Raw genomic sequence first — 20,146 nt, 5'->3', positions numbered from 1 at the left:
AGGTTGATCGAGTAATTGCATTCCTCTTGCTCTTGTCCTTGCCAAAGGCAATCAATGGAAATGCTCTTATAGTATGAGCGCATATCAACTATTTTGAAATGTCAATAAACACACATTTAACAAATATTTTATTTTGTCAATTCTTTTGAAGTGGTGTTGTTTATATTCTAGAATGTAATTATTTTTGCAATATGAAAAACGAAAAGAAATGCAACAAATAATTGTACACTATAGTGGTGTATTCAATTGAGATTTGAAATTTTCTTGAAGAATAGTAAACTCATGGAGTCTGATGGAGTGCCATATAGTTATGTGAATTTGGGAGAAATCATTAGAAATCTTAGGAGTTGAGGCCAGATTGCATAAAGTCTATAAAACATTATAAAATTCCTCTAAATCCATTTAAGTCGTTTAACTGTTAAAATACTTTCAATCATAACTGTGTACATATGCGAACTAGTTTGAAATTTGAAAGAGTAATGTTAGGTAGACAAATAAATTGCAAACTAAATAATGAGTCACCAAGAATAAACTAGGTAGACAAATAAATTGCAAACTAAATAATGAGTCACCAATAATAAATTAGTACGTTAATTAAACCCTTAAGTAATACTCTAATCCTCAACTTCCTTGTCATTTAGTTTAGAAAATTTTAGGGTAAATTACATAAAACTACCTCAACTATTGGGCCAGTCACAGTTTCATACCCCGTCTTTAAAAAATTTCAATGTCATACCTTATCTTTGAATTTGTTGCAATGTTATACCTTTCGTCAGTTGTTTATCAATTCCTTTGTAAAATGCTGACGTGACTTGAAACGTGACCCACTTTCTATTAAAAAAATTAATCAAATATTTAAAAAAAATTTAAATACAATTATTTAAATATTTTTATAGAAAGAAGGTGGGACCCATCCACCTTTTTCCTATCCTACCCGTCCCCCCCCCCACCCTTCTTCCCTTCACTCCAAAACCCCACCGCCGCGTGCCCTCTCTTCCTCCATCTCATCCTCCCTCCCATGGCGCTCTTCCCCCTCCCCTTCATCTTCATCCTCCTCTTCCACTAACCTCCCCACACCTCTCCCCTTTTCTCTCTCGGTCTTTCCCCCTTCTCTTCCAGTCTTCTCTGTTCTATTCCAATCTCCACACCTAGAGCAAAGAATGGAAGAGCGAGAGGCCAATGCGGAAGTGACCAGGTCCGGGTTCGAGGCCCACATAGGAAAAACACATACGCCAGAAGGGTTTACAGAATGACGGAGAATATGTAGACGGCTTAGGATCAAGTCGTAGGAGGGCGATGCAGATGACATCGGCGTTGACGACCCAGAATGCGATTTGTTCTGTTGACAACCCAGAATGGTGATGGCTCAGGAAGGTGGGATGCGATTTTATTCTTGATGGGTTCGGAGGTCATGAAATTTTGGTTTTGGATTTGATTTTTGGGGGTTCTGGGGGTGGAATGATGAGATTTGATTTTGGATTGGGTTTGATTTTTTGTTTGAGCTTTGATGGGATTGGTGTCGTTGAACGGCTGATGAACGGGGAATGAGATATGAAGAAGGTTGGGGGGGGGGGGGGGGGGGGGGGGGGGATAGGAAGAAGGTGGGGGGGATAGGAAGAAGGTGGGTGGGTCCCACCTTCTTTTTATAAAAATATTTAAATAATTGTATTTTATTTTATTTTAATATTTAAATAATTTTTTAATAGAAAGTGTCCCCTGTCTCAAGCTATGTCAATATTTAACAGAGAAATTGACAGACAACTGAAGGTATGACTTTGCAAATCCAATAGTTGAGGTAGTTTTATGTAATTTACCCAAAATTTTACGTACACATTTAGGAAGGTGTATTCAATTGGGAATTAAAGATATTTTAATAGATTTATAAATCTATGAATTTTTATGGAGTTTAATTGATTTGTAGAGATTTCATGTAAAATTTTGATTCAATTCTTTCGAAATCTCATGGGGAGAGGGGAGAAGTCTCCCTAGCATTACTCAATTTAAAATGAATACATTTCTATTTTTAAATTTTTTTATAAAACTCTTTAAAATCTTGATTGAATACCTGTAAACTTCTATAAATTCATTTAAAATAAGGAAAATTAATAAAAACGACTTACAAACTTTGAGTTTTAACGATAAGGACAAAATAAAGAGTAAAATGAATAGTATCGAAAGCTTTTCGTTAAAGTTTCCTTTAAAATAATGTATAAATTTGTAAACTTTTCTAAACTTCTAATTGAATACATCCACAAGTTGAATTTTTCTTGTATTATTTTTGGTATGAAATTGATTAAAATACAATCTTAGCCGTTGAAGCGATTCTCCGGGAGGCTATAAAAGGGAAGGTGCATTGTTTAATGGAGCCCCTCAGTCCTTTCTGATCAGAACAACGTCTCACTCGCTTCTTCGCTTTGATCTCCATCCAAATTCTCTGTCACCCCAAGAATCGAATCCTTATTGGAATACAGGGAATTTGGGGAGCTTCGTCTCTTTCACCTCTCCCTTTTACACTCTCTCTCCTGGTCCTCCATCTCTCCTCTCTCTTCCTCTCTCTAATCCAAAGGAGACGGAAAGAGACATTGCATAGCAAAATATATTTATTGCTTAGTGTATATGCATTTACTAGAATAGGAGCGAAAAGGTCTTTTCTTCTTCGCCAGCACCCTCTGGAGCACTTTCTCCATAAGTGATTGTGTTTTTTGCTTTTTTCCTGCTTTTGAGGGCTCCTCGCCGTCTTCGTATTCGGCACTCTGACCAAATTGGTGGCGCATTAAAGTCTGGCTTTTTTCACAAGTTACACAGAAGCAGAAGCAGAAGTAGCAGCTACCTAGAGAAAGAGAAACAGAGAGAGAAAGAGAGATCTTTCGCTGCAGATTTTGTTGTTAAATCATTTAAGGCCGGCCACTCAATCTCTTTCGTCTCTGCTGCCAATTCTTGGAATGGAGAATTCTTAAAAACCGGACTCACCATCAACTCTGCATTTAAATTACAAGTCCCTCCCTTTATCCATTGCCCAAAAAAAAGTCATAGATCGAGAAAGTGACATTCAAGCAAGGTATGGGACTTTAACCCAAATTTTGTAATCTGGGTTTTCTTTTTTGTACTTAAATTCTGTGGAAGTACCGGTCTTATTAAAATTTGGAAGGAATTTTCTTCTGGGATTTTGGATCTGGGGTTCTTATGGCTTTCTATTTCTGGGGGTGCGTTTTGATGTTGTACTTCCCTTTTCGGTTTAACTTTTTAATTCGTCTTATTTACTGTCTTTATATATGTTTCAGATCTACCTGGATTTATTTTAGACGTTGCGTTCCGAGAACAATGTTGGCTCAGAAGCAAGCAGAGGAAGCAATAGTCTCCAATGACCACGAAGGAAAAGAAGATCATCTCCAAGAAAACGATGACGAAAACACCTCCATGTTTAATGTCAAGAACTTCCTCTGGCATGGAGGCTCCGTTTGGGACGCCTGGTTCAGCTGCGCTTCCAATCAAGTAAGCCCATCTCCAGAAAGTGCTTTCTCGATTTGTTGTTTCACGAAGTTTCTGATTCTAACTACATCTGGCTTTTGCAGGTGGCGCAAGTGCTTTTGACACTGCCGTACTCGTTCTCCCAGCTGGGGTTTCTATCCGGCATCTTGCTGCAGCTATTCTACGGAATCCTCGGAAGCTGGACGGCTTATCTGATCAGTGTGCTGTACATGGAGTACAGAAACCGGAAGGAGAAAGAGAACGTTAACTTCAAGAACCACGTTATTCAGGTTCGTCGTGGTGTCCACCAAAATGCATTAAAGTGAAAGTGTGCGTGATAAAATAAACCTAAATTAAAATCCCATGTTTTCGTTGCAGTGGTTTGAAGTTCTTGATGGGTTGCTTGGCCCCTACTGGAAAGCCGTGGGGCTTGCTTTCAACTGCACTTTCCTCCTCTTTGGATCTGTCATCCAGCTAATTGCTTGTGCAAGGTGAATTTTTTTTACTTATTTTTCTATATATTTTACCGTCAAATCCATCAAATCTCACCTGGGTTATGTCTCACTTTTACTGCTTTTTGATTGGAGCAGTAACATATATTACATAAACGACCATTTGGACAAGAGGACTTGGACCTACATCTTCGGAGCTTGCTGTGCCACCACAGTTTTCATACCTTCTTTCCATAACTATCGGATTTGGTCTTTTCTCGGACTTGGAATGACCACTTACACGGCCTGGTACTTGACCATTGCAGCTGTTGTTCATGGCCAGGTAATAAGTCCATCAAAACTCACGACATCTGGGAGACTGGGATGTCATGTCACTTTACCGGTGTCACTTAGTGATATTTCAAGTGTATTACACACTATCACATGTATAGTGCCTAATTGTTTGAGATACTGTCATGTTTCTTGGGATGTCACGACATTAGCATCTCAAGCATATCACACATTGTAGTGCGTGATCAGTTAGAGCTTTGAGAGATACCATCAGCTCGTGATTAGTTAGAGCTTTGAGATACCGTCAGCTGGCGTGAGAAGTTGTTCTCCAATGGTCCTCATCTCTTAAAACAGTCACTATTATTACCAGCTTTCCAAAGATGTTTTATTTCTCTTTACGTTTTCGGTATAAAAAAAGGTAAAAGCTTTATGCTTTTTGGTGAAATTGCTGTGCAGGTTGAAGGTGTGATACACACAGCTCCCACAAAGCTAGTGCTGTATTTCACCGGAGCCACCAACATACTATACACGTTCGGTGGCCATGCTGTTACTGTGTAAGCATTTTCCTTCTATTTTTTACTTTTTATTATGAAGGAAAGTTAATGAAAATGATTTGAAAATTTTGAATTTTAATGAAAAAGATAAAATAAAAGATAAAATTAATAGTATAAGAATTAATTTTTTATTGTAAATATATGATTGTCTGTAAAAATAAGAAAGTTTTTCGTTAATTTTTTTTTTATTATAATTACCCTTTTCTCCTACTCTTTCACATGTTTCTACACGGCTTCTCTTTGCAGCTTTTGCCGGCATCTCGGTTTTCGAGATCCGGACAAAATCATCCCATCTACTTTTGTTTTTGCTTTTGGAGAAAGAACAATTTTTTCCCCCCATCCGAAATCCCCATTTCTCTAGGAAAATTGCACAGAAAATTCATTGGGCACTTCTATCTCCTCGGTTTTAGTTTCACCATAGAGGGAATACATGTTATTTTGCAATGCGATATTTAATTTTAAACTCTATTCTAAATGAAAAAAGAAATTCAAATTTAAGTATAACTGATCGAGCATACTGTTTTATTGTTTCAAGATACTGATCATCCTTCATGGTTTGGGCTAATTGTCATATAATATTATTGTATGATAGGGATTTGGAAATTTGTTTATTTAGTTGCATAACAGCTATAGTAAGATGTGGCCTGAGGGGGCCCTTTGGTCAACTTTCTAGGTTTTTAATTTTTATAACAATGTTCCCCATGTGCCTGTTGACCTTTTAATTGCTATAAAATTGGAGTAAAGTAATCGTGAAATCTAAATCCTTTTTAATGTGAGGGGAATCTGATCAGTGAAATGTGGGGGGGGATTTTTATTGTTGCAGGGAAATTATGCATGCCATGTGGAAGCCACAGAAATTCAAGTCCATTTACTTGTATGCCACACTGTACGTTTTCACACTAACACTTCCTTCTGCGACCTCTGTCTACTGGGCTTTTGGTGATGAGCTCCTGAACCATTCCAACGCCTTCTCTCTCCTCCCCAAAAACGGCTGGCGTGACGCCGCCGTTATACTGATGCTCATCCATCAGGTTTGACCTTAATCATTTCATACACTAAATTATCGATGAGAAATGATTTGTCACACGTTTGTTTGTAATTCAATTCAAAGGACAAAAAAATTCAAGTGTAGGCATGGAGATAAAATGGTGTGCAGAAATCACTTTCCTTACTAAATTGCCCTAATGAATGATATGCCTTTTACAGCGAACTGACATTATATCTATTTTTGGGGAATTGTTTTGCAGTTTATAACATTTGGGTTTGCATGTACACCATTGTACTTTGTGTGGGAGAAGGTGATTGGCATGCATGGTACAAAGAGCATTTGCTTGAGGGCACTTGCTAGGCTTCCAGTTGTGATCCCAATTTGGTTCTTGGCGATAATCTTCCCCTTCTTTGGGCCCATCAACTCTGCAGTTGGGGCTCTCTTGGTTAGCTTCACCGTCTACATCATCCCATCTTTAGCTCATATGCTCACCTACAGAAAAGCTTCTGCCAGACAGGTAAAATATATATCCTCCTAATCCTAACTCCGATTGGTCATGTCACGTAATGTAATTCTTACACACAAGTTCAGAGGAATCGGAACTTGTAACCCTTGGTTATCATGTAAGGTCAGTAGTGGTACCACCGTACAATCTTGCGCGAGTGGTTTGGTTCTTTGTCTAGTGACAACACTTCTGGTTACCTCTACTGATTTGAGTGGAGATATCTCGATAGGTCAGTCTAGTGACAACACTTCTGAACTTGTAACCTTAGATTACCATGTCACCGTCACGTAGTGCTACTATCAAGCATGGGAATAATGAAGTGATTTGTCTAGTGGCGACTTGTAGTTATCTAGATTGAGTGGGGGTATTTTAGACATTGTAGTTTGAGCGGGCACCTCCACCAGGACACGCGATGGGGATACCCATATTTCAATAGTTGCAGTGGGGATGAGAAGGGCAGCAAGTGTACAAAGATCATTTAATACTTGGATTTGGAAATGTTAAGAGAAGAATTGAGATAGGTGGGAAGTCCCTTTCGTTTAGTTATACGCTACAGTTGGAAGAGTTGTACCTCTGCCTTCCGGTGAGCTGTTTGATTGATTAGGCCTCTTTTCTTCTCCAGTTAGGTCACTTTGGTGCTGACTTTGGTCCAAGTGAAATACAACTTGAACGTAAAAAAAAAAAAAAAAACCTAATCTTTATAGACTTATTATTGAGAACTTTAACGAAAAGCTTCAGGTACTGTTCATTTTAACGAAAAATCATATTTTTACACTAATCCTGGTACTATTCATTTTACCCTTTATTTTGTTCTTATCGTTAAAAATCAAAGTTTTTAAGCCATTTTCATTAGGTTTCCTATTATTTTAAGGATCCTAAACTAAACCCAAAAACCCTGTTCAGTTTTACGGACGGAAAATACTTGGCTCCTTGTTCGAAAGGCTTATTTGTTCTAGGTATTCCAATAATATTGTTTATGTAGTGATGACAGTTGTGAGAGTCCAAATGTCACGGGCCATATGTAAAACACTCAACAATTGGACTCAAATTTTCCGGTTTCTGTGAGTTTGATTCCAGTTTATAGGAAACAAAATCAAAATTTCCGGCACGGAATCCTTACAATATAAACCATTCACAGGTTGATGCGTTTACACATAAAAAGAATAACTAACAGTAAGAAGTCAGAGCAGTGTTCTTTCTTAAAAACCAAGGTTTATTGATTTCGGTTAATTTTTTACTGTGTTTTTGCAGAATGCTGCAGAGAAGCCACCTTTCTTTTTACGAAGCTGGACTGCCATGTACGTGATCAACTCCTTCATAGTGGTGTGGGTTCTGGTGATTGGGTTCGGGTTCGGTGGCTGGGCCAGCATGACCAACTTTGTGAAACAAGTCGACACGTTTGGGCTGTTTGCCAAGTGCTATCAGTGCCAGCCTCCAAAACCACCACTAGCAGCCGCAGCTCCTCCCCATCACTAAATCTTCATATCCTCCAGAACTCTCCCTCTCCCCAGTCGGAAAATTCTCAATCTTCATATTTGTACCATACATGGGGAAGTCGTAATATTTCCCCCTACATTTCATGTGTGCCGGATTTTGTTTTTTTGTTTTTTTGTTTTTTCGTCTTTTTCCTTTTTCTATTTTTTGTTAAATTAGTTATAATATAGTGTGTGGATTTGTGATGATTCCATTCCTATTAAAGCATAGGCTAATTAAATCGATATATGTATGTATGTTTTTAGGTATTTTCCTTCTTTGGGTTCTTTTGCCCTATATCTTCGGGTGGATTAAAAATGTCAAAATTTAACCATGTAAATCCAAAGGTTAATTTCATACATCGCTGTGTTGTAGAATCTTAGTTTTTATTTTTCTGCTGTGTTTCAGCTTTTTATGTGAGATATTGTAAGATTTTGTTGTTCCTCGTGTCATGGCCTTCATTTGCCATTATTACTAGCATGTTTCCAAAGTGCCTTGTAAAATGGCAACGTTATGGGCTTTGTCTGGTTTTCGTTCACACGTGGTTGATCTCAAAAGCTGTATGTGGACATGTTTTAATGGGCTCCCATTGACCTTAGATTTCGTTTTGAGGAAGAATAGGGCGTGTACCCTCCGACTTTCACATGGGTTGCACTTGGATTCCCCTATATCACGTGCACTGTTTACTTCCTTGTACTTTATCCTTCATAGAACTTGTGAACATGCAACCATGCATGATCCCACTTTAAGAGACTCATGCTCGATCAACCTTCTTAGCGACAGAGAAATTTGCGTTTAAAGAAATGTCATTGTCGGTATTTCAAGTCAATCATGCACGCATTGTGGTATATTTTATTGTTTTTATAGAATAATGAGTGATTGTGATATGTTTCAACTCAATAAACTTTAAGCTTCTTATTAATTTTTGATTAATTGACCACATAAAAAGTTTGATTGATATAATTTGATAGTGTATTTTGTGTAATTGTTATATTAGATATTTGAATGATTTCATAAAAGGAACTGGTTTAAAGCGCCGCACTCCTCACCGGAACTTAGAACCATATGATGTTGTACCATCCAAATTCACCTTTTTTAACCTGACACATGAAGCAATTTTGGAATTTGTGGGATATCTGATTTCTGCGCCAAAAAGCTTGAATTTGGCTTTAGCAAAAAGCACATTTCATCATATGCCATGCTTACGAAGAGTCTCTATATTAAAACGTAAATAAAATACTTATGAAGATCTCATTCGTTCCCCACCTGATCGATGTCAAATTCCTTGGGATACAAGGCATAACAAATCGAAATTGCATCAAGCAAGCAGAGAGTAGACTTGTTTCAATGGCATTGTAGATGAAGTTGTTGTGGGAAGAGTTATCCAAGGGAGCAAAATGAGTAGTAGACAGCCAATTATAACTAGGTTGATTAGGATGTTGCTGATGAAGATCAAAGGGACCGGAGTGCATCATAGTGCAGCTCGGATTGAAACGAAGTGCTCTTAGTTTGAATGTTTAAATCTTATAAGCTATTTGTAATAGACGGCTAGAATTATATATCTAAACGATGAAAAGTGTGCCATTTGTCCTAGTTTGTTATGTTTATAAGTTGTTCCGTGTGGAGCACGTGAGCACTCTCACACGAGCTGAGCATGTGAAATTCCAATGGTTATTTCTTGTCCTATTCGAATCACCACAGCATGTGTGCGCGTGCGAGTTCCATTTGCTTCTGTAATCAAATCTAAGAGGAATACAAGGGAGCAACGTACTCCAAAGCTTTTCTACCATTGTTAGTCTGAGTGTTCTTCAAGTTTTTTAAGAAAACTAATTCACAAAATCATCCAATTTACTGAAAACAACAAAGTCCTCCCATTAACTTCTCCAACAATAAGTGTACCGCTTGCAAAACATGGGCCCAATTACTAATTTTTTTCATTAGCACTTCCATTGTCTTACACTTTTTTGGTTACATCGGTGCGATTCGAATGCTGAACCTATTTTAATCTTAATCCATCATCCTACCTCCCTCCACACTTCGAACTAACTCAAGGGCTTCTACATTTTGACAAGGCTAAAACTTGTGAATTTTCGGGTAAAAAAAACTTGTGAACTTTGTGATAATTTGAATTCAACAGATTGTGTCAAGTCGTTAATCGAGTGTTTTTCTCAAGGGCTGGTGTTGTTTTTACTCTTTAATTTGTTTCAATTAGGCTCATGAAGTTTGATTACACTCTTCATTTTCAATTGTACCATTTAGGCTCATAAAGTGGTTCAAAGAGCTCCAAGAGTTTGATTCACCCATTTTATACTTTTCTTGTAAAACTTCTTTCAAAAAGCTAAAACATCTTTCATTGTAAATAAATTTAACCATAGGTAACAATCTTTTATCCCTTCTTTTGGTTTTTTACTGCATTGTTTAGGTGGTGAATTGCGCTGAAAATGGGGGAGAGGGGTACAATTTATTTAATTTGAGCAAAATAGTAGCATTTAAGCTTGGTTAATGAGGATTAGAGTCAATAAGGCGTCCTCTATTTATATCTGAAATCTGAATTCAGTGAATGATGAATGAGATTGTAGTGAGAGAAATTGAGAAAGTCAAGAAAAGACGGAAGATGAAGCTACAAACAATAATGATAGCTAAATTCATCTGTGTTGGTTTATTAAACTTGGTCAAGCAGGCTTTTTGTCTTAATTGGGAGTTAGTTTGGTACTTTCATACTAATTTCCATTGTTTGTAATAGTTAACCAACTAAAAGTGCTTTCTTTTGATTATTTTCCAATATGTTTTAAGCTAGTTGACAATCCTAAAAGATTTACTTACGCACACATCAAATTGTGCATTATTATACATGTACCTAAGATATAATACTAGACATATTTTTATAGTTAACTCATACTATATAAAAAAATTTAAAGTACTCTCTTTCTCTCTCTGCATGAAAACTATCCATTTCATCATGCATTTTTTCGTTAAGCTACTATGTTTTTGTAATTGTTTTGACTGAAAAGGAGGAATAGAGGCTAAAGTACCTCCAATTTGTTCAAGAGAAAGCTCATGCCGTAGTTTGCTTCACAAACCTTTACGGTTAGCTTCCATACAGTATATTTTATGTTTTCGGATATCTCTGCATCTTAATTTCTGCTCTCTGGCTATTGAAAATTTGTAATTTTATTTGCTACTTGATTATAAAAATGTAAAACAAAATATGTACGTGATTTACAAATTTGTATTTGATTTTAGACGTTTTTCCAGTGTAAGGCATATATTGCACGTGTACAAATTGTTTTGGTTTTGGACAATAAGCTTTTGAGTTTTACAACCCTTCCAAGGGGATTGTGACTCCAACAAATTTAGTGTTGGGGGATATAGTTTGGTTCTCCTTAATACATAATATAACAAAGGCTTAGAAATTTTCCTTCAAGGAATATGCAATTGTTTTTTGCACATCTTGGCCTACAATTTGTATGAAAGGGCATTAGTGTGTTATCTGCATTGGTGCATTTGAGGGTGTGATTCCGTTCTTTCCGCCTTTTTGGGTTTGAACATGTGTGCTTGACAACAAGAACATATCACTTTTTTTGTTTTTTGGTAATTGCTAAAACAGGTGCCTAGCCTGTAGGACATATATTTTGCCATCTTAATTGCAGGGGGAAAATATGTGTGAACTGCATGTTGCTTCTATTTCTTCTGTTTCATATGGAAATAGGGCTTCTGCATATTTTTGGCTTTGAACATTTGTGCTTGGAAAATTAGCTACTTGAACAAGTACTGAACACTTTCTATGTTTTTGTATCAACTGCTGAAATAGGTGCCTGCCTTGCAGGACACATATTTTACCATCTTAACTACAATGGCAAAATACATGTGAACTGCATGTTGCTTCTGTTTGTTATGGAAACAGAATTTTTTTGGCAACCATATCTTTGGGATCAAGAACGTTCAGTTTCTTCCTACTAATTGTGCAATGTCTTTACATGTTAGCTCAGTTGAATATATATAAAAACCAAGCTGCTTATCTTATCGATCTCATTCACTCATGTGTTCCTTTGTTTATTCATGATTGTGTTGAATTTATTCAGGTTAAATGTGTCTTGTTCAAGCAGTTACACCTGAAACAGTTGGTTCCTGATGCAACGTACGGGCTTATTTTCTAGTTTATTCTGGAATAATCATTTAGGTGGGATAATTTTACATATTTCTGCCAAATCCTTCTATAATTATGTACGGCTGGTACCATTTCGATATAATGTCTATTATGTGTACAGAAATTATAAAACTCTTAACAAAATGGTAGCCTCGGATGAGCTAGAAATATCTTGGCCATATTAATTATTTGAGAGAAGCTGAGAAGTTGTGATGCAAATTGAGTAAATGGTAGGCCTTAACGTTTCCTAACACGTCTTAATCGAGCTTTTGCGTGCGTCCCAAGTGAGTGATTCTTGGCCCGTCCAGGACACCGACGGTGACCAAACACGAAGGGATGGGATCAAGATAAAAGTAGGGGTGTTTTGTGAGTCGTGGACGGCCACGAGCCGCACTTAAGAATTTCTCTGGTGGATGGACCTGCTGATAGGAAATAAATGTAGATCACATTAACTGCTTCCTAAAGAAAAATCAAATCTCCTCAACAAGGACAGTTCCACGTAGGGACCTGGGAGGTTCTAGGACTCGACGGCGATCCTAAATCACTGCTATAAATTTTTCGAGAACCCCTTGTACTTGAGCATGAGGTCTATGCAGGTTGTAGGTTAGGTTAAAGTGGTTGTCTTCTTCTCGAAGAAAATGACCGCGCACGGAGAAGAAAGAAAATAGGGACCCTTCCTGCCTCTCTCCTCCTTGCTTCTGCCATGGTCTCATCCGTCGGTGCCACCCGCTTCTCCTCCAACCTTTCTCTGTCGTCTAGCAGGGGCAGTACATAAGCCCAAATTTCTCCAAATTATTTCAACCATCTTAGTAATTTTTCTTATGGGTGAAATTTCCTTTATAAGGTTAGTAAGATGGATATGATCTGTCATGGGTTGGTGAAATTTGGGGGTGGAGCTGCCATGGTTTCGAGAGAATGGGGAGGGAGGCGGTTGGTGGAGTATGGCAACTTTGTTCTTAGTGAGAGAGAAGGTGGATGTTTGGAAACTAGTAAAAGAGAAAAATGGTGTGTTGGGTTAGAAAGATGGTAGGAGTTTGGGGAGAGTTTTATTTGACCGGTGTTTTAAATTTAGTAGTTCATTTTAGATAATCAATAACTTAGGTACTCCTAGTAACTTATGAAACCTCGTAAAGCCTGAATTATGATTTTATAATTTGTAATATTGTTTTGCATATGATTTTTGAATGAAATGTATTATATTTAGTTTTTCAATGTTATTTTTGTCTATAATTTTTTTGACCTTTATAATTGGGACCCCCCAAATTTGAAATCTTGAATCCGCCACTGCTCCTCAATGAACCCAATAATGAAGAAGCAGACTCCTCTTTAAAACACTGAATTCAACAAACAAACCACAATAAAAAAATAAAATAAAAATAAAAGCAAAACGAAATCTGTATTCAGTATTTACAACAAAAGAAGCTTTCATATATTTGCTATACGAAATTTTTGTTTAAATTCCTTCCCGGGTTCTTTCTCTTATGCACGATCACGTGCCCAGAATCCGCATTCGGAAACAAATCTGATCACCTCACTTTGCTGGACTTCAAGAGTAGAATAACAGAAGATCCTCTCCATATCATGGACTCATGGAATGATTCGATCTATTTGTGCAGTTGGGTTGGCGTTACGTGCAACCATGCTAAAAAAAGAGTTATGATCTTGAATTTGGAAAGCTCAAAAATTGGTAGGCTCTGTACCGCCTTTGATCGGTAATCTTACTTATCTTACTGGAATCAACTTGATAGGCAAAAACTTTCACGGTGAAATTCCTCAAGAAATCGGACGTCTATTAGGCCTGCAGCATCTCAACCTGACTTCGAATTCTTTCGGCGGGAAAATTCCAATCTATAATATATCGTCGTTATACTATATAACATTTACTCAGAACCAGCTGCAGGGAGAGCTCCCACAAAATGTGGGGACTACGCTTCCTAATCTTGAGAAATTTTCTGGTGGTGTCAACATTTCATTGTCAAATGCTTCTAAACTTCGAATTCTTAATTTTGCCGAAAGTGGCCTCACGGGGAAACTCCCTGCTGTCTGAGAAGCTTGTTTAAACTAAACTTTGATGACAATAGGCTGGGAAGTGGGAAAACAGGTGACCTGAATTCACTCAGCTTCTTGGCTAATTGCACTAATCTTGAGGTTTTAGGTTTTAGTCGTAATTGTTTTGGAGGAGAATTGCCAGAGTCCATAGCCAATCTTTCGACGAAACTGATAATTTTTACAATGGGGGGAAATTTAATACGTGGAAGCATCCCTATCGGCATTGCAAATCTTGTAAACTTGACCAATCTAGGAATGGAACAAAACTATCTTGGTGGTAGTGTCCCTGATGTGATCGGTAAGCTTCAGAAGTTGCAGGGGCTGTATTTAAAACTTAACCAATTTTCTGGGACAATCCCATCGACGCTACGCAACTTGACTTCAGTCACAAGGCTCTTCATGGAGGGGAATAGGTTTGAGGGAAGCAGACCTCCGAGTCTCGGGAATTGCCAAAATGTATTTATCCCTACAGCTTGTGCACTTGCATTTATAATTGCTCTATCATGCTTTATTGCTACTTATTCGAAGGTGAAAACGTTATGAGGTGGACTGGCCACTTCACATTCTTTTAAGGATTGGAAATTAGATGTCTCTTATTTTGAACTTTTGGCATCAACTAATGGGTTCTCTGTGGATAATTCGATTGGTTTGGGAAGTTTTGGTTCTGTTTACAAAGGAGTGATCCCGAGTGATGGAACGATAGTTGCTGTTAAGGTATTAAACCTTCAACAACTAGGAGCTTTCAAGAGTTTTATTGATGAATGCAAAGCTTTAAGAAGTATAAGGCACCGTAATATTCTGAAGATCGTAACTGCATGCTCGAGCATTGATAATCTGGAAAATGACTTCAAAAGTCTAGTTTTCGAGTTCAAGGAAAAGGGAAGTTTAGACTCCTGGTTGTATCCTGGAGATGACGAGCAATCTTAGATTAAGAGATTAAGCCTTATTCAAAGACAGAATATTGCCATTGATGTTGCTTCCGCATTAGATTATCTCCACCACTACTATGAAATGTCCGTTGTTCATTGAGATCTTAAGCCCAGCAATGTTCTTCTTGATGAAGATATTGTAGCGCATGTTGGTGACTTTGGACTAACAAGGTTCCTCTTGGAATCATCGAATGACCCCTCTCAAAGTCAAACAATGTCAGTCGGGTTGAAAGGTTCCGTAAGCTATATTCCTCCAAGGTATGAGCCATTATCACTCTCGTTTTTTTTTTTTTCCTTCTTCCTACTGACTTATTAACAAGCCAAATTTTTATTGAACCAAATTAAAATAGATTTCTTCTTCTGAAAAGAAAGTATCAGAACACTCTTGAATAAGATTGAAATTATATTCGTTATGTTGTGATATCTTAACACATGTATTTAACTGCAGAGTACGGCATAGAAGGTCAAGTTTCCATACTCGGAGATAATTATAAGATTGAAATTATATTCATTATATTCGTTATGTTGTGATATCTTAACACATGTGATAACCGTTTATTTATGAAAATTAAATGGACGGTTATGAGTATTACCCGTTATAATACCTGAGGTTATAACAAGTATCCATCAGTTATAGGTATTATATGCGGTTATAATAAGTATCCATTTACTCATTTAATTTAATACATGTAAAATTTAAAAACTATTGAGCGAAATCTAAAATTAGTAGGACTATTGAGCAAACTCTAAAATACACGTGTAATCATTGTGTTCTTGAAAACCGCCGGCTCCAGCTTCTTCGTGCATATCATGTCGAACGTTCCCTTGATCATCCGAAACGCCTTTCGAAACTCCTCTGAAACATCTGGGTGGCCCAAATTCTCCCACCACACCTTGGACCTGTCCTTCAACCAAAACCTCCTGTGCGGATCCGAAATCGTAGCACTCGAAAATTAGTAGGACTATTGAGCAAACCCTAAAATTAGTAGGACCATTGAGCAAACTCTAAAATACACTTGTAATGATTATGTGTGTTTTGAATCATTTAGTATTCAAGATAATGACTATTTTTTGTGTTTAGAAACTTTCCTTTGTAATCATATGGATTATAATTAAAGACTTGTTTGAGTGTAGCAGAAAAATATCGTTTTGTAAACTATTATTTCAATTATTGGAATTGTACCAGGACTTAAATGATTAAAATAGGAAAATGCATGCAAAAATATACCTATAACGATATTTAATTGTCAGAAAACGAAAATCGACAAATTTTTGTTTTGTAATTTGCAAGTTGTTAAAAAAAAAAAACATGTAGACGGGTGAAAAATGGGTAAATGGATAAAAAAAAAAGATAAATGGATTCAAAAACGGGTGAACGGGTAAATGGTTATGATTAAATGGTTAAACGGTTATGATTAAATGGGCACACGATTATGGGTATGGTTATGCGGGTATGAACATAAACGGTTATGGGTAAATAACCGCGTTTACTCGCCCGTCATAACTGTTGCCCATCCCTACCCCTGCAGATTAAAGAGTCACAATCAGATTAACTGGTCAATGGAAGGTAAGTAAAAGCACAGTCAATACAAGAAGTAAGCCTTACACAAAGATACAAAGATACAAAATTACTTGGTCTCAGTTTGTAGAATCAGTGGTCAATGGTGGCTGAATACAATCTTACCCAAAATTACAAAGCAATTGTGTGTGATATAATCTTTGCGTGCTTATATTTATGTGCATGATTATATTCTCAATCCTAAATTGCACAGATGATCATCATTGATATGTCACAAGTATATTAATAGAACCATTTGAGTCAGCCCAAATAACTAAACAACTAAACAAAAACGAACAACTGAGCCAAAACAAACAACTGAACCCAGTGCACCGGACTACGGCCATTGCAGAGTCATTGCAAAGTACATATATAGACAAACAATTAATTAATTTAGCTCCAAGCTTTTCGATTTATTTATTAATAATTTATCAAAACAACACTCAAACTCCAAAGCTCTGAATTTGCATCTAAATTCTTTGTCCTTACTACTACTTTTCTAATAAAAAGCCCTGCGTCTGCATCCAAAGCCTTGCATCTGCATCAAACTGTGGACTGGATAGGAAATAGATAAGAGCATCACATACTGGGGCACGCAATTCTTTGTCCTTAATACTACTTTTCTAATCAAAATTTGAATTATCATTTTACTTTTCTCATAGGACACATAATTATCATTTTACTTGGCTCTCACATTCAGAAGCTCCTTGGATGCTGCCTCCTTCATGGAGTTGACCACATCATTTTGAGACTGAAGAACTTTAATACGAGAAGCATTGAGCTGCATGGAGTACTCACTGCAACGAACCAATTAAAGAATATTACAGCTAACATACGTGGCATTCATGCACAACTGGGAATATATAAACAAAAGGAAAGCATTCCATCGAACCACCAAAATCTGAACCCTGCAGAAACAGAACTCGTTTTATTTACTAATGATTTGAACCTCGTTCTACCCAATTCCATAACTAGTCCAATACCCTTTGAGCTAAGGCTATGAGCTTCATAAAGTCTAGTTTCTCAAAATCCTAATACAACAAGCACATAATTTTCAGGATCATTGAAATTTAACAATCATTTCATACACATCCGATCATGACAATAAGTTATCTCAGAATAATCAACTCATTTTCAAGTTTCAACTTAATTTCTAACCGAAAACCTCGATTTTCAACGAAATCCATAAAATCAACGAAAGAAACTATCTTTGCCACTTCCCAACTATCGAATTCATACCATATGACACACCAAGCACATTAACTTCTGAATCCGAATTCAACCTACCAAAAATATATATCCAAAACCAAACAGCAGAAAGCCATTTGTTCCACAAAGTTTGAAAAACATGTAAAATGTGGGATCTAAGAACATTGTTCTGATCTATTTGTCGTTCCCAATTAATGCACATTATAGAACCACCTTCTTTACAAGAACATTATGCAATCAGCAAAACCATATACAATCCCAATTTACTATATTTTCAGAAAACCATATACTTTGATTATTTAGAATTTCCCAATTTTTATGACCATAATCAGCAGCTTCATAGCACCAAACAACCAATGTAAATAAAATATAAAATATAAAAAATTAAAAATTGATGAACAAAAGGTGAAAACAATCGTCTTTACCTAATGGGAGAGGTTGCAGAAGAAGAAGAAACTTGGAGAGGATGGAGCAGTTTTCTTCAGGGATTTGGTCGGAAAAAATTGTTCGAATCGAGAGTGGGTCTTGGAGGCCTAGATGCGTTGTGGGCCGAAGCGTTGGGAATTGAAACTTGCAAGAGCTTGGCATCCATGACGGTCACGACAACGCCCGAAGCAAATCGCCGCTATGATGCCTGTTTCCTCCAACGATCTGCAGATTGAAGCAAATCCCATCCAGATCTAAAAAGAACGAAGCCTAGAAGAAGCAGATGAGAGGGACGAAGCAGAAGGGGCTAAAGCCAGGATGGTCTTAGCTAGTCGCGTGGTTTGTCTTGTCAGGAACTTCTAGCGAGCTCTCTAGTCCACACAAGTCCTTTTTAGTCTTAGGTTAGTCCCAGGCTCCCAGCTTAGGCCAAACATAAGATTACATTAATAAGTACAGTCTAGTCCAGTCCCAGAGGCCAAACAAACACACTTAAAGAAGAAAGACCAATTCAGTTTTGATGGATATGGGAAATATTTGCAGCACAAAGAACACAAACATATAAAACGTGCAGCGATGTTTAGCCATGTGTAAGCAATGACAGAGCCAGAATAGGGTCATTAGTTGTCTTTGATTCCAACAACTTCAAGACCCCATGTATATTTGTTTGTGTATTGTTTTTTACTCTTATAAACAACTAAGGCAAACCAAATTACAACCCCATATTCTACTACTTTCATTTTTTCTATCATATTTGTCTTCCTTTTTTCCATTCTTGTGTGTGACTCTGTTGTGCGCATCAATTGCTTGATTAAATACTTTAGTTGAAAAACCTTGATAGTCTTCAACATTACTCTACAATATCATGCATCCACCCTTGACAAGCATCTACAAATAATAGTAGTTGTCAACATATGTTGAAATAAACTTTCGACATATCATGACAGGAATTGGTAGTGCCTACTAGTTGCTCTACGAAATGGCTCAATAAAGCTTTTTTGGTTGATATTACAACCCCATTATTTGAAAATCTTGACTACACCATTGTGTGTAAGGGGAAGATTTACGTGTATTACACAAAATTACATAAGGAGAACGACTTTGGAGATGTGAAGCCCAATGGCTCGAAGCTCAAACATAAAACCACATAAACTCAATGACTTTGGAGATGTGAAGGTTCAAAGGGTTTGGACCTTCGTCAAATTCAATCTCTACGATTAAACAAAACCTTGAGTCTCTTCAATCAACCCAATTGCTCTTAAGCAAAACTCTCTTAGCTCGTCAACTACAATTTCGAAACCTTTCTTCAAACAAACACTGCCTATGATCCTTGATATCTAAAACATTTACAGCTCTGCCACCCTATTGTACGATTCGGTTGGTGTAAAATTCCAACGAACCTAATTTCCTCTTTGAGGGGCATGTTTTGTCCCAAGTCCAATCTGACACCAGTGATCTAGGTGGAGTTCTTTAGCATTATCTCGCCCTTCATGGCCTGAATCTTGCAAGAGTTTTACTGCTTTCTTTACATTTCCAGTCAATTTACATTTCAAATTATTCAGTTCAACCCATGGGCCTAGATTTTACTTTTGTGAACGTTTGTAATTCATTATGAAATGATAACATTTTGTTTCCGTTTTAGTTTCTATTTCGCTTTTATTTACCTTTTAGGCAAGTATACACGAAGTGACACTAAATATTAAGCCCTCATTAGCTTGAGGCACAAAAAAGAACTTAACTAAACTAGTGTCCTACTCGGTGCACAATCATTTGATTCAGAAGCCAAATTAAATGCACAACTTACACACATGTTCAAGCACAAACATTGTTTGTTGACAATTTCCAACAGTAGCACGCTTATTATCACTTTCTCTGGAGCCATCTCGTGACACTAAGACAACCAAAAATCAAAAAAAAAAAAAAAAAAAAAAAGAAAGAAAAAAAAAAGAAAAAAGAAAAAAGGGAAAAATACATGTTGAACCATGTGCCCAAGCTCTGTCCAAGTTTTAGCACCAACAGATGTACATGCATGTTCTAGTGTGCTATTTGAGAATAATTAATATATGATTTATTCCCAACTGCATCGAAGTTCTTTTATTGATAATAAAATCATATGGAAAG

The 20,146-nt window shown here is 37.0% G+C and overlaps 2 protein-coding genes across 2 annotated transcripts; both read left to right on the top strand.

The window, feature by feature from the left end:
- The first annotated feature begins 2,352 nt into the window (after positions 1–2,352).
- LOC137744877 (auxin transporter-like protein 2) lies at positions 2,353–8,069 on the top strand. The gene is made up of 9 exons (XM_068484686.1): positions 2,353–3,058; positions 3,282–3,492; positions 3,573–3,758; positions 3,847–3,959; positions 4,059–4,242; positions 4,647–4,744; positions 5,568–5,775; positions 5,992–6,249; positions 7,489–8,069. The coding sequence occupies exons 2-9, from the start codon at positions 3,322–3,324 to the stop codon at positions 7,711–7,713; spliced, it is 1,443 nt and encodes a 480-aa protein (XP_068340787.1). The 5' UTR covers positions 2,353–3,058; positions 3,282–3,321; the 3' UTR covers positions 7,714–8,069.
- Positions 8,070–14,089: 6,020 nt separating this feature from the next.
- Positions 14,090–14,833, top strand: LOC137744278 (LRR receptor-like serine/threonine-protein kinase EFR). Its single transcript, XM_068484133.1, has 2 exons — positions 14,090–14,362; positions 14,480–14,833. Exons 1-2 carry the CDS (start codon positions 14,090–14,092, stop codon positions 14,831–14,833), a joined length of 627 nt encoding a protein of 208 aa, XP_068340234.1.
- The last annotated feature ends 5,313 nt before the right edge of the window (positions 14,834–20,146 follow it).

The sequence above is a fragment of the Pyrus communis genome, chromosome 9, assembly GCF_963583255.1.
Source record: "Pyrus communis chromosome 9, drPyrComm1.1, whole genome shotgun sequence".
In the NCBI taxonomy this organism is placed as follows: Eukaryota; Viridiplantae; Streptophyta; class Magnoliopsida; order Rosales; family Rosaceae; genus Pyrus; species Pyrus communis.
This window is presented reverse-complemented; position numbering and strand designations above follow the sequence as displayed.